The sequence below is a fragment of the Lates calcarifer genome, linkage group LG12 (assembly GCF_001640805.2).
Source record: "Lates calcarifer isolate ASB-BC8 linkage group LG12, TLL_Latcal_v3, whole genome shotgun sequence".
Lineage (NCBI taxonomy): Eukaryota > Metazoa > Chordata > Actinopteri > Centropomidae > Lates > Lates calcarifer.
The window spans coordinates 3,941,764-3,960,061 of record NC_066844.1 but is presented as its reverse complement, the minus strand read 5'-3'; the positions used below and the strand labels follow the sequence as shown (position 1 = coordinate 3,960,061).

The 18,298-nt window shown below is 41.4% G+C and overlaps 1 protein-coding gene across 1 annotated transcript in view; it reads left to right on the top strand.

Annotated features, from left to right (window-relative positions):
- LOC108874767 (filamin-B) overlaps window positions 1-18,298 on the top strand; it is a 65,276-nt gene that overhangs the window by 31,129 nt on the left and 15,849 nt on the right. Inside the window, 23 exon segments of the mRNA XM_018663296.2 lie at window positions 680-798; window positions 931-1,005; window positions 1,496-1,658; window positions 1,954-2,154; window positions 2,267-2,404; window positions 3,692-3,818; window positions 5,539-5,675; window positions 5,982-6,175; window positions 6,284-6,397; window positions 7,154-7,297; window positions 12,307-12,430; window positions 13,496-13,656; window positions 13,763-13,853; window positions 14,024-14,178; window positions 14,916-15,033; window positions 15,244-15,323; window positions 15,435-15,503; window positions 15,505-15,615; window positions 15,750-16,064; window positions 16,234-16,351; window positions 16,990-17,190; window positions 17,581-17,754; window positions 17,851-18,013. Coding sequence (XP_018518812.1) covers window positions 680-798; window positions 931-1,005; window positions 1,496-1,658; window positions 1,954-2,154; window positions 2,267-2,404; window positions 3,692-3,818; window positions 5,539-5,675; window positions 5,982-6,175; window positions 6,284-6,397; window positions 7,154-7,297; window positions 12,307-12,430; window positions 13,496-13,656; window positions 13,763-13,853; window positions 14,024-14,178; window positions 14,916-15,033; window positions 15,244-15,323; window positions 15,435-15,503; window positions 15,505-15,615; window positions 15,750-16,064; window positions 16,234-16,351; window positions 16,990-17,190; window positions 17,581-17,754; window positions 17,851-18,013 — 3,292 coding nt within the window.

The following is an 18,298-nucleotide window of genomic DNA, read 5'->3' as shown; positions in this document are numbered from 1 at the left end:
CTGACAACAACTGCCTTCGCTTCAACTCAGTACAACATCGTCTGGCGAGCTGCTGCAGAGTGTCATTTTCCTGTTTACTTATAATGATAACATCACTGATCATTTTCCAGCATCATTTAGGGCTGTGACTAATTAAATAGTTTGTGTGACTGATAAATCTGCTCTTGTGGATAAATCAGTCAATCATTTGTCTATAAAATGTTCAGAAAATAATGAAATATGCCCATAACAGCTTATTTTTGTTTGACTAACAGTTCAAAACAACAAACTACTTCTATACAAGAGCAGCAGCGAGTCCTCAGATTTTAGCTGCTGGAACCAGCAAATGTTTGTCATTTTTACTTGAAAACCTCAATGTTACATAAACAAAGTGAAATTGACAATAAGACAGTATATACAGACAATATATAAAAGTTATAGATCACATGAAATGGATCCTGGTAGTTGCTGATTTAATAGAAATAAAATAGAATATATTAGAACAAAGAAAGTTTTGAAAGTTCTGTGTATTACAGTGTGTGAAGTCAAGAAAAAAATGTCCTACATGAAATTATGTCTGACTTTATGATACAATGTTCGATACTTTCCTAGAATGGAAAGAAAGATGGAAAATTTGGCACTGTCTTTTTTGTTTTTTGTTTTTTTTTTGACTGTTTCTATTTATTTTGTTGTTCTGCAGGTATCGAGCCGACGGGGAACAGGGTGTTGCGTCCCGCTGTGTTCACAGTCGACACATTCAGCGCAGGTCAGGGTCAGGTCACCGTCTACCTGGATCATCCGGACGGCACCAGAGAGGAGGTACGGTGTCCTCCCACCTGCTGTGATTTTATATCTTTGTTTCACATTTGATGAATCATGGTTTCTAACTGTTTAGACTGTTTAGAAAATAAATTCTTATCTAAAACATGTGTCTGTGTGTTTGTTTATCAGCTGAAGCCGGAGCTAAACGAGGGGAAGAAGACGTACAGCGTCACCTACATTCCTCAAGTCATGGGGACTCACAAGGTAAACTTCTTTAACCAGATGCATACTACAATTAATGGGCTCCTTCCTTGCTCATCCTTCCACCAAGTGTGGTGCAAATCGGTGCAGTGGTGCGTAATCCTGCTAAAACAATAAACAAGCAAACCAACAAGTAGACACAGGTGAAAACACAACCTGCATGTCGGAGGTGATGGTTAAATACATCTGGATGCACTTTGAGAAGATTGTGTTGTTTCCATTTTCTCAGAAAGTAAATTCCACTGAGAGTTCCTCCAAAAGTATTTTCAAAATATATACTGTAGCAAGGGAAAGTTTCATTATGTATTATTCCTTTGAAACTTTAAGACCTGGGCTCCAAATCAATTATAAATCTCTTGAGATTGATCAGTATAATGGAAAAAAGGATTTGTACCACCGATTTAAGGCTTGATTTTTCATGTTTACATTTTCATTTCATCAACATTTTTGCTTGTATAAGACTCTTCAGTCCCTTCTTGTTTTTGTTTCCTAGGTGACCGTGTTGTTTGCAGGCCAGCAGATTCCTAAGAGTCCGTTCGAGGTGGACGTGGACAAAGCGTTGGGCGATGCCTCCAAGGTCACAGCCAAAGGCCCGGGAATCGAACCCGTGGGCAACATTGCGAACAAGCCCACCTACTTTGATATCTACACTGCAGGTCAGACACCAACGACCTTTGACACAGACACACAGATAGGTTTATAGTTATGGTTGCATTAACCTGCAGCCCTGAGAAAAGATGTGATGTTCCAACTTCAAACTGTGACAAACCTTGTGTAAGAGTGTGGCTGCAGGTTGTAGTGTGGTTGTGTAAAGCAGGTGATCTCAAAACATCCACGCCTACTGTTTTCTCAGAGGCATCTTCCTTTGTGTGTCACCTATTGTGCAAGTTACTTACTCAATCAAAACTCATTATGTTACTTTACTAATGACTCAGGAAATTTCATCACCAGGAGCCGGTACAGGAGATGTGACAGCCATGATCAGAGACCCTCAGGGCCGTCAGAACAGTGTGGAGGTGATGATGGAGGATAAGGGCGACAGTGTGTACCGCTGCACCTACCGGCCCACCCAGGCCGGACCGCACATAGTTACCGTCACCTTCGGAGGAGTGGGGGTCCCCAAGAGCCCCTTCAGCGTAGACGTGGGGCCCGGTGAGTCTTTTCAGCTTCGCAGCATCAGCGAATCATTCAAACAGACTCATTGATGTGGTAATCAGGACTCACCTCATCTCCTCCATGTGTTTTCTCTCTCTGCTTGGCCCAGCCTGCATGCCAGGGGCGTGCAGGGCGACGGGTCGTGGTCTCCAGCCGTCTGGGTTGAGGGTGAAACAGGTCGGTGACTTCAAAGTAGACACCAGGACTGCCGGCAGCGGAGACCTGAAGGCAGTCGTCAAAGGACCCAGTAAGTACAGTTCAAGCTTTATACAGACACAAAGTGAAACTGGAACGTCTGATCCAGAAGTAGGAAAACATCATCTCAAGTCACAAAGACTCATGGGAGCTGTAGTTTGTGTTGTCCTTGTTGCTTAATATCATGAAAGGTTCAGTATCTAATAACAAGTGCTGTAAGAAAAGCTAAGGAACGTGCTTCATTTGTTCAGAAAAAAACAATTAAAGAAATGCTGAATGAGCAATTCCACTGAGTTACTGAAACCACTGGAGCAGGGTGTCGCCCAAATGTGATCTATTAGCTAGAAATATATTGGTCACCTCCAGACTGTTCTAGGCTCAGGTGCCAGAGTATGTTTTATAATCGATTTTAAGCTCTTATTAATTCCTTTTAAGACTCTTCATGGACTTTCCTCGAGTTACATTTATGACTTCAATGCTGCATGAGCCAGGACGTAGTTTTATTGTTATCATTATTATTTTTATATTACCCAGTTTACACCAGGTATTAACAGGCCGTCTGGATCTGTTTTCTGGATAATCATTGATCTGGCCCTTTGCATTCACACCTGGTATTGATAAGCCACAGCAGACAGCCAAAGGCGTCTGTCAGCTACTGTTTGGTACCAGGATACTGTCACTTCAACTGGGATGTGTTAATCTCTTTTATGGCATTATTGTTTAACTCCCTGTATTTGTTTTCCTTTTTGGGGGGGTTTCTTTCAACTTATGTATTTATTTTTATTCTTTATTTTATTTTACTATCTTCCTCTTAATTTTTTCTCTAAACATGGAGAAGCAGCGTTCAGTTTTTATGCTCTACTCATCTCCCAGAGAACTGCAGACCTGCTGAAACGCTCTTGTTTAAATGAAGACTAAAGACCTCTCTGTTCACCACTGCTTTTTATTTATGATAATAAATAGTCTCTCATTTCTTATACTGCACTGCAACTTTTACTCTTGTATTTTTTGTTTTTATTCTCATTTTTTATTTTCTATTTTTAATATCTCTCTAAATTCTTTTTACATTGCCTTATATTGCTTTTATGTTTTACCTTTTATACCTTATGTAAAGCACCTTGAATTTCCTTGTTGTTGAAATCTGCTATACAAATAGCAAATAGCCTTTCCTTGCCTTAACAGTATAATATACAATATAACAAGGTGATTGATGCCAGTGAAGAAGCTTGTTTTAGCTCAGCTGCTCCCGTCTGTCATATGATTTGTCAAATGTCAGAAAGTTCCTTTAAATTAGTTTTTATATCTGATTACTCTGTTTGATGTGTGTGTGTGTGTTCAGGAGGCATGGAGGAGCCGGTGAAGCAGATCTCCAGCCAGGACGGTGTGTTCTCCTACGAGTATTATCCCAACAGTCCTGGCAAATACACTGTCTCCATCACCTGGGGGGGTCAGCACATCCCGAAGAGGTGAGCTGTAAAACTCTGCTTTTGGGGGTGTGTGTGTGTGTGTGTGTGTGTGTGTGTTTTAAGGCATTACCTCAGCACATTACCTCATCTGATCTGAATGGTTGGACCCGCAGGGGAACGAAGAGTTTTAGTCTGGGCCTCGTTGTTCTCTGTGTCACTTCTCTGTGGAGCAGATTGTGTGTTTTATTGTGCACATATTAGTTATAGTGTTGGTACAGGGAGTTCCCCAGATGTCAGAGCCGCCGGCCACATGAGAAGAGAAGCCAGCTTAAGGGGTCAATGGTGGTGAGACAAATTGGTCTGTTGAGGAAACAAATCCTGGATCTGTGTTTGTGCATGTAAAGGAAATACCTGTAAATCCATAATTAAGTTTTTTTTTCTTAAATCAGAGAAGTTGTGCCTTTACATGTTTCAGTCATAATCCAGACCAGAATCATATAGAGGGACCTTCACAGGTCATACAGAGTCAGAAGGTTCCCACCGTGAAGAAGCCGCCTTCACATCTTCAGAGGTTTTCTGTTTAATGTCATCCAGGATTAATGTCTTCCCTCTTTTGGTTTGTCCACTGGACAGTAAGAGAAATTCCTTAATATTAAACAGCTTTAGTGCATATTATTATTATTATTATTATTATTATTATTATTATTATTATTATTATTATTTTATTATTATTATTATACATTACACATCGTTAGTGCCATCTTTCTTTCCTGGATCCAGATGTGGTGATGTTAAATGTCCAAACACACAGCAGCAGGTAATGTGGTGACCTCAGCGCTCAGTACATCACCACTTATCTGAACCAGGACCTGAAGTAACTTAGCGAGGGCTAAAGTCATAGACTAGCCTAAACAATGAGTCACAGCTTCAGGCTCAAGCTGGTGCAATGTGATCAAAGATGCCTGTTAAGCTTTTGGGAGTGAAGAGATAATAAACTATTTTTAGTGCTTGATCACAAACATATTGCACCAATATGTTGCTTAAGTAGTTAGCTTAGCTAGCTGCCGCCATGGCTTGTCAGTAGAAAATGGCTAACGAGATGTTAATGCACAGCATAGCCTTTACAGAGTTAACCGTAAGCTCAGGTTTGACCATCATATTTGGCTACAACCGGTCATATTAGAGGGATTATTAGACCCCACCAAAAAGTAAACGCCAGCGAAAGCCTCCTACTCTGTGCAATGAGGGTTAAGACTTGGTTTTAGGGTTCAGGTTTGAGTTGGGTTTAGGTGAGGGATGGGGTTGGGCATTTAGGAGTGAAGGTCGAGGTTGGGTATAAGGGGCTGAGGAATGCGTTACGTCAACAAGTGTCCTCACAAAGATAGACATACAAATGTGTGTGTGTGTGTGTGTATAATGAAGACAGTAAATCCCAACAGACAGTTTTATTTGGTGTGAAGCGACTTTCCATGTGAGCACACTCGAAGAATCATGCACTTTAACTGTCTTTATATGCACACACACACACACACACACACACACACACACACTCATACACTCATACTCATTTAACAGCCAGTAACTGCTGAGGATTGGGTTACAGTTCAGTGAGGCGCTGAGGTTGTTGATTTGTGTGTGTGTTTGTGTGTGTGTTGACAGCCTCATGGGTGAGGTCATGCTATGCGCTGTTGCTTACTCACACACGCACACACACACAGAGAGCAGTGGATTTGTGTGATTTTAGTCGTTCTGACAGTTTGTCTCTTGTTCTTGTTTTCAGTCCGTTCGAGGTGGTGGTGGGCCCAGAGGCGGGGCCTCAGCAGATCAGGGCCTGGGGTCCCGGCCTGGAGGGAGGAATTGTGGGTAAACCTGCCACCTTTGTAGTGGAGTCCATCGGCAGTGATGTCGGAGTGCTGGGTGAGTCTTTCATCAGGCCAGTATTTATTTTGTGACTCACCCGCCTTCAGACTTTTCTTTCACCAGACTCTGATCTCAGGTATAATCTCAAGACCTCCATTATTTGGATCAAGTAGCTGGTGAAAAATGAGATGTGTTCATGGTTTCCAATGAAAACAACAGTACTCAGTTATGAATGTTAATTATGTTAAGTCTCTGCCTTTTGTTGGAACAAAAAAAAATAAAAGTTTACCGTTGAAAGCTGAACCCAAATGAATTTAAGGCACGGGAAAGGATTCATATTAGTCTGACCTGCTGTGTGTTCAGGTTTTGCCATCGAAGGACCTTCCCAAGCTAAAATTGAGTGTGAGGACCAGAACGACGGGTCGTGTGACGTGAGTTACTGGCCTACAGAACCTGGCGAATACGCCGTCCATGTGACCTGTGACGAGGAGGACATCGAACACAGCCCCTTCATGGCCCACATCGTCCCTGACAACAACGCCAATGACCCAGATAAGGTCAGTGACTGGTCCTTCAGACTTGGGACCAGGATATGATATGATTACAGTTATGTTTAGTTGGAAGACTCAAGAAGTTCAGCTCTATCTCTGGTTTAATGGTTGTAGGTCCAGGCTTACGGCCCGGGGCTCGAGAAGAGCGGCTGCCTGGTCAACCAGCCTGCTGAGTTCACCGTCAACGCTAAGGAAGCTGGGAAAGGACCTCTGAAGATCACAGCTCAGGTAAGACGTAGAAATCCACCCACACTCAATCCACAGACACACACACCCTTTTTTAAAACAAATGCTCACATTCATACCTTGCATAGCTTCTTGTGTATCTGCGGCTTTCTGCTTCATACAAGGAAGATGTGAGAGATGTTTGTAGTAACAACAGTTAAACCACATCCATGTATACAGACACTCACTATATCTGTGCCTTCATGAACTGTACCTGCGTTCCGATTTGTAGAACCAGCTCCAGGTGTCGAATAAGTCCCTGTTCTGGAGGCGTAGTACTTTCTGATGGAGATGAATTTGCAGTGCTGAAGGTTGTTGGACTGCTGCAAACTTTATGGCATCGTTTTAGATTTGTAATGTTGAGCATGCAGTTGACAAAGCTGCACTCTCACAGGGTGTTTGTAGCGCTCAGGTACAGTGAGGTGAAACCACCTGAAAGGATGTTGAAGGTACAGATGAGCTTGTTTATGGAGAACTGAGACCTCAGAGAAAGAAATTGTTACACAGTGGAGTTGAGTACAAGAATTAACTGTTATCATTGCTTTGCTCTGCACACAGAGAAGATTCTGGTTAATTCAGGAGGATCCAACCTCACACTGGTCTGGTGGTCATGTCTGCAGCTCAGGATTGTAATGTTACCTCTCTAGCAACAGTTACAGTAGATTTGGGCAGTTTTCCTGGTGCTCTATGGTCATAAATGATAAAGATAGAGATATTTGTTTGATCACCTTCTGAATTGCCTGCCTCTCTGTCTGTCAGGATGCAGAGGGACTTCCTGTGGAGGTGAAGGTGAGGAGTAAAGGTGACGGGCTGTACTCCTGCTCCTACACGCCCACCTCTCCTCTCAAACACACCGTGGCCGTCGCCTGGGGAGGAGTCAGCGTCCCCAACAGCCCCTTCAGGGTAAGCAGCCAATCACAGCTCCCTGTTAAAATAGGGAGCAATATCCTCTCCAAATCTGGGGATTCAGTTAAGGCAGAAAGGGCTGAGGTCATTCAATCAGAACCTTTAGTTAAAACAGAGAGCATCAAAGTCGTGCAATCTGAGCCGGAGAGTTTAGAGATGGTGCAGTCGAAATGTACTGATGTGAGCAGTAAAACCAAGAAGCCAGTGATTATCATCACTACGTCTATTGAAGAGAGGTACAGCTTTTAAAAAACAACACACTGATTTAAAAAAAGAAATGGTATTTGAAACACCCTAAAATGTTAAATGAAGTCATGTGAATGATATTCATTATTATTTGATCAAAAAAAAATATGGGATAAGGAGGTCTTAAATAACACCAGAATTTAACCAAAGTGCCTGAATTTCTAACAAATTTTGTCTGTTAATCCACAAAAAACTGCTTTGAAATACAGCTGCTCCAGTCTTCCATCTGTGTGAATGTGAGTCTGAGTAGATGACAGACTTAAGACACCATGATATGACGTTATAAGTCACAGCTTGATTTTCAGTCAGTGTAATTTGTTCTGCATGACCGTCACAAAGTCATGTGACATGATGCCATTAGTTGTTGGGTTTTTTTTTTTTTTTGACACAAGCATAATCTTTGCACCATAAAAATATTTTGTTGTCGACTACTACATGATCAAAAATGCAACTAAACCTTTTGTGTTTTTATTAATTTTAGCTGCTCATATGTCATAGTTCACATTACTCATTACCAACACTGTATCCTCTGTGTGTGCACTGTAATAGCCTGTGATTTTTTTCCTCACTTACAACCTCACTAATCATAGCATTATTGAAATTTAATTATCTAACTATAGTTGTTTTGTGTTGACTTTTATCACCATATGCACTAACCAGTCTTTTCTGTACTGTAACCACTGTCCATGCACTGTAATTCACTTTGCTTTGTGCAGTTTTTAACACTTTATTGATTGAGCTACACAAGAACTCCACTAATCTGAACCCCAATGATCCAAGCTACAAACCAGCGAGGAGCTTTTGTAATTTAAACTAAATTAGATTTTATCAGCAATTGGCAACAACGTTAAGAGTGATTAAAATGGTGATAGTGGGCACCAGTAAAAGTGTTTTTGGTCTCTGATCCAGATCTAAGTCCTTTACTATTTGATAACAGCCAATACGGAGTCTGATCTGATAAATATATTTACTTAAATGTTGATTAAATACGTATCTCACACACTGAAATAACTGCTCAAACTGCCGCACCTTAGTTTTCAGGAGCGACTTGATCCAAACACTGGAGATCCTGGTTCAAATAAATTCAGTCTATAAGCTTAATTAAATGATCTGATATAAATAAATGGGAAAATTTGATTCGTGACTCAAAAGAATTTTGCTCACTTTTATGTCAAGTTTTGCCGTATTTGCCTCAGTCTTCTTTCAGCTACGGTGCTTAGAGAGTTCAATGGATAATCCACGCTCTGTAAGAAAGCATAAACAAATGAAGACAACATCTGCTAATTAGACAACAAATAAACATCAGATTTAGATAATAAATGGATAAAATAGATCCAAATTTTGACAACACACGTGTCATTAAGAAACGTACAGAAAACACTAACAGTGTTTTCTCTGTTTGCAGCACGTTGATGTCTCTCGATGACTGTAGCTTTTGACATTTCTGCTAATTACTGGTTTGGTTTAAACCAAATCAGTGAGTAGTTAATGTTGAAATCAAATTTTCCACCAATGATGCCTCTGACTTGGTCGTCTGTCCTTGACTAACTAACACAGTTATTAGTGCTTGTTGGTGGGAAGTCAGATATGGATCATGTCCTTGTTGCTGCAGTAGCGACTCCTCCTGGTTGATCGGATACCTGCACAGAGATGTTGTGAAACCCTCGGATCTCGTCATAATTTACAAGAAATAACTTGACTCAGATATTACTTTATTTTACGAGTTCAGAAACGTAAGAGGTTCAGATAAGTGAAGCTCTGCTGTCGTCTTAACAGCACGTTTTTTATTTTTTGTGAGGTAATTTTTGCTGCTGTTAAATGAAAGCCTTTTCACTTAATGTGTATATTTCATGAAGTAAAAACCTTCAGCAGCTTTAGCACAGAGGAACTTTAATATCCACATCCAAACATGAAGGAGTTTAGGATGTTTACTTTCTGGTCAGAGGTGCAGTGACCTTTGACCTCTGGGCTACTTCTTATGTCCTCATTTAAGCTCAGGACAGAAGTATCGACAATACACAATAAACACAGTAAATAAAACCAGTCAGAGTGAAAAGGTTTTCATTTTATAGAGGAGATATGCTCTAACCACTCTTTCCTGCACTGTAACCACATTTTGATTTTGTGGGAGATTTTATTTGCTTTGTAGTTTTTGCCTTTTATGTTTCTGACTTTGTTTATCAGCTGTCTTTTCTTGGTTGTTCTTTAAAGGCGTTTATAGTTTCACCCACTGGGTAAATGAATAAGTTCTCATGAGAAAGCGCCAGTGGGCCTCGGATGTGTTTGGAGACATGTCTGTGTGCTGCTCAGGAATTTACGACGATGCCAGTTGACAAAGACATTCCTTTCTTTGTGTTATGAGACGACAGAGGTATAAAGTCCAAAAGCTGTGAGATAGAAGAGCTAGTTGATTGAAATGTTTTTTAAATTTGCTGTCAGACTTTCTGGGTCTTAACATCTGGACACTGCTTCATTATATTTCCACAAATCTGTTCCTGGCATTTAAGTCTTGGTTCTTTCTCGTACAGCTGAAGACGAGTTTTGTACTGGTCCACAAATCATTTCAACTGGTGCAGGGAAGTTCGTACTTGTCTGAAAAGTATTATTTCGGGTTTAGAGAGCTGATGTCACTGTGCTGATTCAGCAGGCTTGTTGTGAGCTGCAGCGGCCTGCAGGCTGCCTGGCACCGACTTCTACTCTCTCTAGCTTTAATGTTGATACAGAAGATGGATAGAAATAAGTAAACAATCACACCCAGCTCTCAGCACACTGCTGGGAACATACAGCTACAGCAGTGGCACCTTTTTATTAAAAAGACGAAGAAAAGACAACCTGATCCAAACTGACTGGACCCATCTGTCACTAATATCCAGCATGTAACTGCAGTTCTGAGTTGTTACTTGATTATATTTAAAGAAAACTGAAGATAACCGCAACCCACATTTGGTTGTAAGAAGGAAAAAAGGACAAACTTAAATGAAATTTCAGACCAAAATCTGTTAATTAGTTACAATTACTGGACTGACTCACTGAAGTAAAGTAAATCTGCCTAAAGGTGCAAGGTGTGCAGTCAGTTCTGAATTGATGGAACACGTTTGGCTTTTTTACAACAAACTGAGATTGTAGCTGGATTTAAAAGAACAAATAGCAGGTCAAGCTAGCTTGGTGGACTGTGGTGGCTGGTTAGCATTACAGTCCCTTTTAAACAGAGATCCCACTATATTGCTGCTAAGCAGGCCCCTCATTAAGCCATCTCTGCTTGTTTACACTGAACTAAACAAAGCCGGCGTACTGCTGCACCAGACACCGATTCAGCTCCTTGACTTCCTCCATGTTTGTACCATTTATACAGAATGGCGAGGTGGAATAATGGCGCAGCATTTCACCTTCAACAGGCTGTGTAAAAGGGAAACTCTGAGGGTTTATTTGAGATTAGTTTGGAGTTGGGCTGCCAGGTCTCGTTTTTCGTCTTTGTTAACTTTAAGACAGCTGATAAAGAAACTTAAATTGCTGAGTTTTGCTTCTTAGCTTTACAACTTATAGAAATGCTTTGCACTCTCCTTACCAGCTTCTAGTTATTACATATTAAGACTTTGATATTTTGTGCATGCACAGTTTTTTTAATGCTTTTGTCAAACAACGGTGAATCTATTTGTAACTAACATGTTGACTGAATCTCACATCAATCATCAGCTGTACTAAAATCTGAAGTCGTTTATTATCACTAAAATTACTCTTAATGGAAGTTAGATTGGTTTCAAAATAAATTCTGACATTTCATTTAAATGTTTTACTGTGTTGTTTGGTTTATTTTCTGTAGTTTGCTGACTTACATAATCTTACTGTTCATTTGTATCATTTAAGTTAATTTTTTTGTAATTATTTGTTTTTTATTTTCAATAATTTGATAACATATTTCACATATTTAAGGATTCAGTGTAATGTTATATTTTCCTTCATAGGAACCAACCTGAAGTAAGAATTTTATTGTCCTTACAAGTGTAATTTTAACCATGACATTAAAAACAGAAGTAGACCTGACACATGTTCCAAGCTCTGCAAAAATGAAAAGCAGTTCTTTTAAAATTTGATAAGATATCTGTTAATATCTGGTTGACATTTCTGGCTTATTATTTAGTTTTTTGTTTTTTTAAACTGACCGCTCTCATAAACTATTTAGGGGGTAAGACTGTGGAAGTTATTTCCTTTATGCCTTTTGAGAAATAATTCATCTGTTTTCAATGGAAAGTGAGCTAAACTAGCACAGCTTATTCTCACAGAACAAACTAAAAATCTGTTCACTTGAGCATCATCTTGCTTTTTGATCAACAAGATGAGCATCCCATCTCTTTAAACACACATCTACACTCTGATATACACATTGTACAATTGTACAATGTTAGATATCCTGAGTACCACAAGCTTGATACCACTTTCAGAGGCTTTTAAAGACAGTATCTGTAATTCTGTAATTCTGTATCTGTAACACAATTTTAATGTAAGATTTAGTGAAATTGAGCCATATGGGATACAACATGTACTGTACTGAAATATGTTGTAGTTGGTAATATTTTAAGACAAAAAACTAGTGGATCCAGGATGGAACCCTGTGGAACTCCATAGTTCATATTCATTCTTTTTCATGATAAAAATATCAAAAACTGATGAGCTGTGTTGTTGTTTCAGACATCAGAGGAGACACATCTTTAGATAACCTTTTGAAATTAAAATTATTTATCATTTTATGTCGGTGCTTGTAGGTGAATGTGGGTAAAGGCAGCCACCCGAACATGGTGAAGGTGTTTGGTCCTGGAGTGGAGAGAACCGGACTGAAGGCCAACGAGCCCACACACTTTACCGTGGACTGTTCAGGAGCTGGAGACGGTAACACACACACACACACACACATGCACATGCACACAGGATAATAATTAAGGCAGGAAATCCCAACAGACTGCTTTATTTGGTGTGACACCAGTTTCCATCTGTGTTAGGACAACACACAATAAGAATCCCACTCCAAATCTGTCTACACACTCTACACACTGCTATGAATACACAGACATTCACCTTTATACTGTTTGTGAGTGATTACAGCACACAGACATGCACACATTTCTTTCCCTGGTATGTCCTCTCGATGATCTCAAGGCAGAAACATCCTGACAGGAAATTCATCACCCTGACTTTCCTGGGCAGAGCAACACACACATTTCATCATCTACCTGCACAAAACAAGTACAAAAATACACTCACCAATCACTTTATTAAAAACACCATATTGATATTTGGTAGTTCCTCCCTTTGCCAACAAAACAGCCTTGGTTCTCTATGGTATTCTTTCCACAATATGTGTCTTTGTTGTCATTTTGTGTACCCTGAACCCCCTGGGCTACTTTACCTTGAGGTACTTACAACAGTTCATTATATCTGACAATGTACTGTACAATTACACTTGTCACTTGTCAAACTACATTGTGCTGAGTGCTCCTTATGGGCAAGTGAGCTATGAGGGAGTAGGAGAAGGCTAAAGAGAGAGAGAAAGGCGTTTGATTGTCAGTGGTTTGCCTCCTGCTAAGAATCTGACCTGGTTCTGTTGTCTGACATGGTTTCCTGTCTCATTCTTCTCATACTCTGAATTCCCCTGCTGTGATTGATGGGTCAGTTCTGCCTACAGGGAACACAGATTGGGCTGAATGGTTGGTTCATTGTTTACGTGAGAGCTCATGTCAGTGTAGCCGACTTAAATAAATTAAATGAATTGACAGCAGGAAAAAAACAATCCAGCACCCCCTGTGTGTTCTGTGTGTTCAGCTCTTTAAACTGCAACCAACATGGGTACAGTTTCCCAGACGGCCTGAGGACACAGTAGCAAATAAATAAATGATGAATGAATCTCCTCTGATTTAACAGCTAATACTTTCTGTCTGTGTTTGTGTGTTGATTCAGGTGACGTCAGCGTGGGCATTAAGTGTGATGCCAACATGGTCGGTGACAAAGAGGCTGACGTAGATTTTGACATCATCCCCAACGCCAATGACACATTTACCGTCAAATACATCCCTCCTGCTGCTGGAAGACTCACCGTTAAAGTCCTGTTCACTGACAAAGTACAAACACACACATACATACATCCACAAAAGTTGATGGGAGAAATAAACAAACATGTACAGTGGTTGGTTCTGGTGGATTACAGCGTGTATGTTTTCACAACAGGAAGTTCCACAGAGCCCCTTCAATGTCAAAGTTGAGCCTTCCCACGATGCGTCGAAAGTTAAAGCAGAGGGTCCTGGACTGGCTCGCACTGGTGAGACATACATGGACACACACACACACACACACACACACACACACACACACACACACACACACACACACACACACACACACACACACAATCAAGATGGCTCAATAACCTTGACCACTCTGACTGCTGCATTTTTGAATCACTCTCTCTCACTCCCTCTACCTGTCCAGGTGTAGAGAGCGGTAAGCCGACTCATTTCACAGTGTTGACTAAAGGAGCCGGGAAAGCACCACTGGATGTGTCCTTCTCCTCTCCCGTCAAAGACTTTGACATCATCGACAACTACGACTACTCTCAGACTGTCAAATACACACCTGTACAACAGGTACGTCAAATTCGCACCTGTACAACAGGTACGTCAAATACGTACTTGTACAACAGGTACGTCAAATACGTACTTGTACAAGTGTGTCAAATACGTTCCTGCTCAACAGGTATGTCAAACAATCACCTGCTAAACTGGTACGTCAAATACGTAGGGAACAACAGGTACTTCAAATATGTGTTGAAGTACTTCAAACACATCTACGTATTTAAAGTACCTGTGCGGCAGGTATGTCAAACCTGTACCACAAGTTCATCATATACATATCTGTACAACAGGTGCATAAAATACACACCTGCTCAACAGGTGTGTCAAATATTCACCTGTAGAACAGGTAGATCAAATACACATCTGTACAACGGGCACGACGAGTATGCACCTGCTCAAGAAGTACGTCAAATACGCGTCTTTACAACAAATATGTCAAATATACACCTGTTCAGCATATAGATGAAATAAACATCTATACCACAGATTTACAACAGATACATTTTATACTCACGTATACATCAAAAAGTATACGCAGTATATGCGTTTTAACAGCAGATATGTTTGATATGACATGCATTTATTCAGTACGTTTGGCAAATACACACCTTCACAGTAAACTGTACAAAAGGTACAGCATTTTTAACCTGTCTGCAGTCACTTTAGCAGCAAGTGTATCTCCTCCTGTCCTCTTACCACGTACATCTTCAATGGAGTAATTGTTGACTGCGTGTTGAATGTGTCTGCAGGGGGAGATGATGGTCACGGTGAAGTTTGGAGGAGATCCCATCGCCAAGAGCCCGTTCACAGTTGGGGTTGCTGCCCCGCTGGACCTCACCAAGGTCACCGTGGACAACCTGGATGGAAGTAAGATATCTCCCAGCTTCCCATCCAACTGTAAAGTGACATTTGAAATTCTATCAGCAAACACATTTCCAGGACAACAGCTTTCTGGCAGAGAAAATGAACTTCCTTTCAACATTTATAAAACAAGTATTTAGTTTTGATGGAGGCCTCTGTAGGACTTTGGAAGGTCTCATTTTTGCTTTATTGTTAAATTGATAAACTGAATTTCAGGAGTGGAGGTCGATCAGGAGCAGCAGTTTATGGTTGACACCAAGGGTGCAGGAGGTCAGGGTCAGCTGGAGGTGGCCGTGGTGAGTGTCAGAGATGCTCTTTTAATTTCCTTTTCACTCAGATCAAACAAAGTTGGTATTAGTTTGCAAAATAAAAAACAGAAATTCAGCAGAGTTCCTGTGTGTTTGTAGCTGAGTCCCAGTCAGCGCACAGTTCCCTGTAAGGTGGAGCCCAGTAAAGCAGATGTCAGTTTGGTCCTGTTACACCCCCACAGAGGAGGGGGTGTACGCTGTTAATGTGTCCTATGACGGACACCCCATCCCTGGGAGCCCCTTCCCTGTGGAGGCCCAGCTGCCTCCAGACCCAAGCAAGGTAACATCAGCATTTGATCCTTAAAGTGGTCCTTAAGGAGTGATAAATAAAAAATATTTTGTAAATGTTTCCTTAAAGTTTTACTCTGTCTGTTAAGGAAAAGAAAAAGAACATATCCACCTCTCCCCCTCTAGGTGAAGGCGTTTGGTCCAGGTCTGAAGGGAGGTTTGGTGGGGAACCCGGCAGAGTTCACCATTGACACCAAAGGTGCCGGCACTGGAGGTCTGGGGCTGACGGTGGAGGGGCCGACCGAAGCCAAGATCGAGTGTTCTGACAACGGCGACGGGACCTGCTCCGTCTCTTACTTGCCCACTGAGCCTGGAGACTACCTGGTTAACATCCTGTTTGAGGAGGTCCACATCCCGGGCTCACCTTTCAGAGCTGACATCCAGATGCCCTTTGACCCCTCTAAGGTGGTGGCGTCAGGGTCGGGCCTGAAGAGAGCCAAGGTGAGGGGCGAAAGTGGTAGACGTCTGATTTAGAAATTGTCCGTGGGGAAACTTAGTTCCATTTCTCAGTTTTAAAAATGAATCTACTCTCAGCTATTTTTCCAGGAAAATCCTGTTTTATAATTTAAATAAAGTTTAAAGAGTGATCCGGCTTGTCATGTCTGTGCAGGTTGGAGAGACCAGTGTGGTGAATGTGGACTGTTCTCGGGCCGGACCGGGTCAACTCACCCTGGAAGCTGTACCAGACTCCTCCCCATCCAGCCCTACTGGCTCTGCTCCAGGCTCAGGTAAACCTACACTGTTCATTCACCAGTCACCAGTATTACACTATCAGCTGTAAACAAGCAGTATTGGTGGTTCTACATGTTTTAGCCCGTTAACTACATGTCCCATTCCTTGTTTCCAAGTCTGTTGTGACATATATTTTCTTCCTTCCAGGCAGTCTCTGGTTTCAGTTCATTTCTATGAAAATCAAGATGTAGAGACTTGAAACTTGGTTCAGACAGTATCAGTCATCAGTCTTGTTTGTAGAAGTAATTTATGCAGGTTTGGGTGCAGTTGTGTGACTGTCCTTGAATGCACCACCAATGAAAAAAGTCTGAGTTCTCAACTTCAGGCCCACATGACAATAAAATTACTTTTCTTTTTGCTGTGAAGGAGTTTTTCATCTGCAAGGCCACAGCTCTCTGATACTCCAGCCGTATTATTCTAAAACAAACTGAAACAAATGGCTGCCTGGAAGGGGAAAAGCACTGGCAGGGTCTTTAAACTGTTTTGGTAAAAAGCAATGAAAATCCCACAAAACTGCCCACAAATTTCTTTTAGAAATATAATTTCTTTTGTTGAGATTAGTTTTTCACAGAGTAATGTTGATAGTTTCTCCAGTTCTGTGATAAAAATGTAAAAACTAGACCTACTGTTACAGGTGTGAAAGCTAAGACGGAGGTGGTGGACAACAGGGATGGGACCTACACCGTGACCTACGTCCCTCTGACCTCCGGCATGTACACCCTGCTGCTGAAGTATGGAGGAAAGGCCGTCCCCGGTTTCCCCGCTAAGGTGATGGTGGATCCTGCTGTCGACACCTCGAAAGTCAAAGTGTTTGGACCCGGAGTGGAAGGAGAAGGTGCGGTTAGATGACTTACTTCACGTCGTCGAGTAAACAAACACTTAAGCATTTATTCAAGGGATGTTTAAGATCACACAACATTTTTTTACATCGTTTAAACCCAAAGTATGTATGTACACACGTATAAAAAAAACTGCATTAAACATTAACATTCAACGTATAACTTAAATTCTTCCTGTTACAGTGAGCTCATACCAATTAACTAATTTGAGAGCACAAATGAATAATTAATGACATTTCCCATAATGCAGCTCAGTTGAGTTTTTTATCAGGCTTTCTCTGACTGGTACTTCACCTGCCTAGTGTGTAACGCAGGCTTTCTGAACACAAACTGAGATAATGATCATATCGGTGCCTCTTTAATCAACTCTCTCTGCTCTCCTCCAGCTGTTTTCAGAGAAGCCACCACAGAGTTCACGGTGGACGCCCGTCCTCTGACCAGGCGAGGAGGAGACCACGTGAAGGCAGAGGTCAGGAACCCGTCCGGAGCGCTGACCGACTGTCAGGTGACCGACAAGGCAGACGGAACCTACACCGTCGAGTACACTCCTTTTGAGAAAGGTAACACACGTATATCTGTTTGTTCAAGCTTATTACTGTAATCTACGACTCCACACCATCAGTTTCATCAGCTGTCTGTCTCTGTCTGAACCTCAGGTGTCCACAGCGTGCAGGTTCTGTATGACGACACACCGGTTCCTAAGAGCCCGTTCAGGGTGTCTGTGTCGGAGGGATGTGACCCCAGCAGGGTGGTGGCTACCGGCCCCGGGCTTCAACAAGGCCTCACTGACAAGCCCAACAACTTCAACATCATCACCAGGTACGGTTGGCGGGTGGTCAGGAGAAGGGAGAGGACTGTTTGGAGTGTGTGTTTTTATCAAATCTTAATCCATACAAATCAACTGTCCTGACTTTTTCTTTTGCTGTAGCTACACAAGCAAAACAGTGGAAATAATAATAATTGTTTAATTAATCAATAAATATCAACTGAGTTAGCACATGTTTGCTTATGTTAATTTTCTTTGTGAGTACCTGTAGTGTCAGAAAAAGGCAAAAGAGACTAAGAAAGATTGTGAACAGAAGATTTGATAAAGGTCGTCTGTTG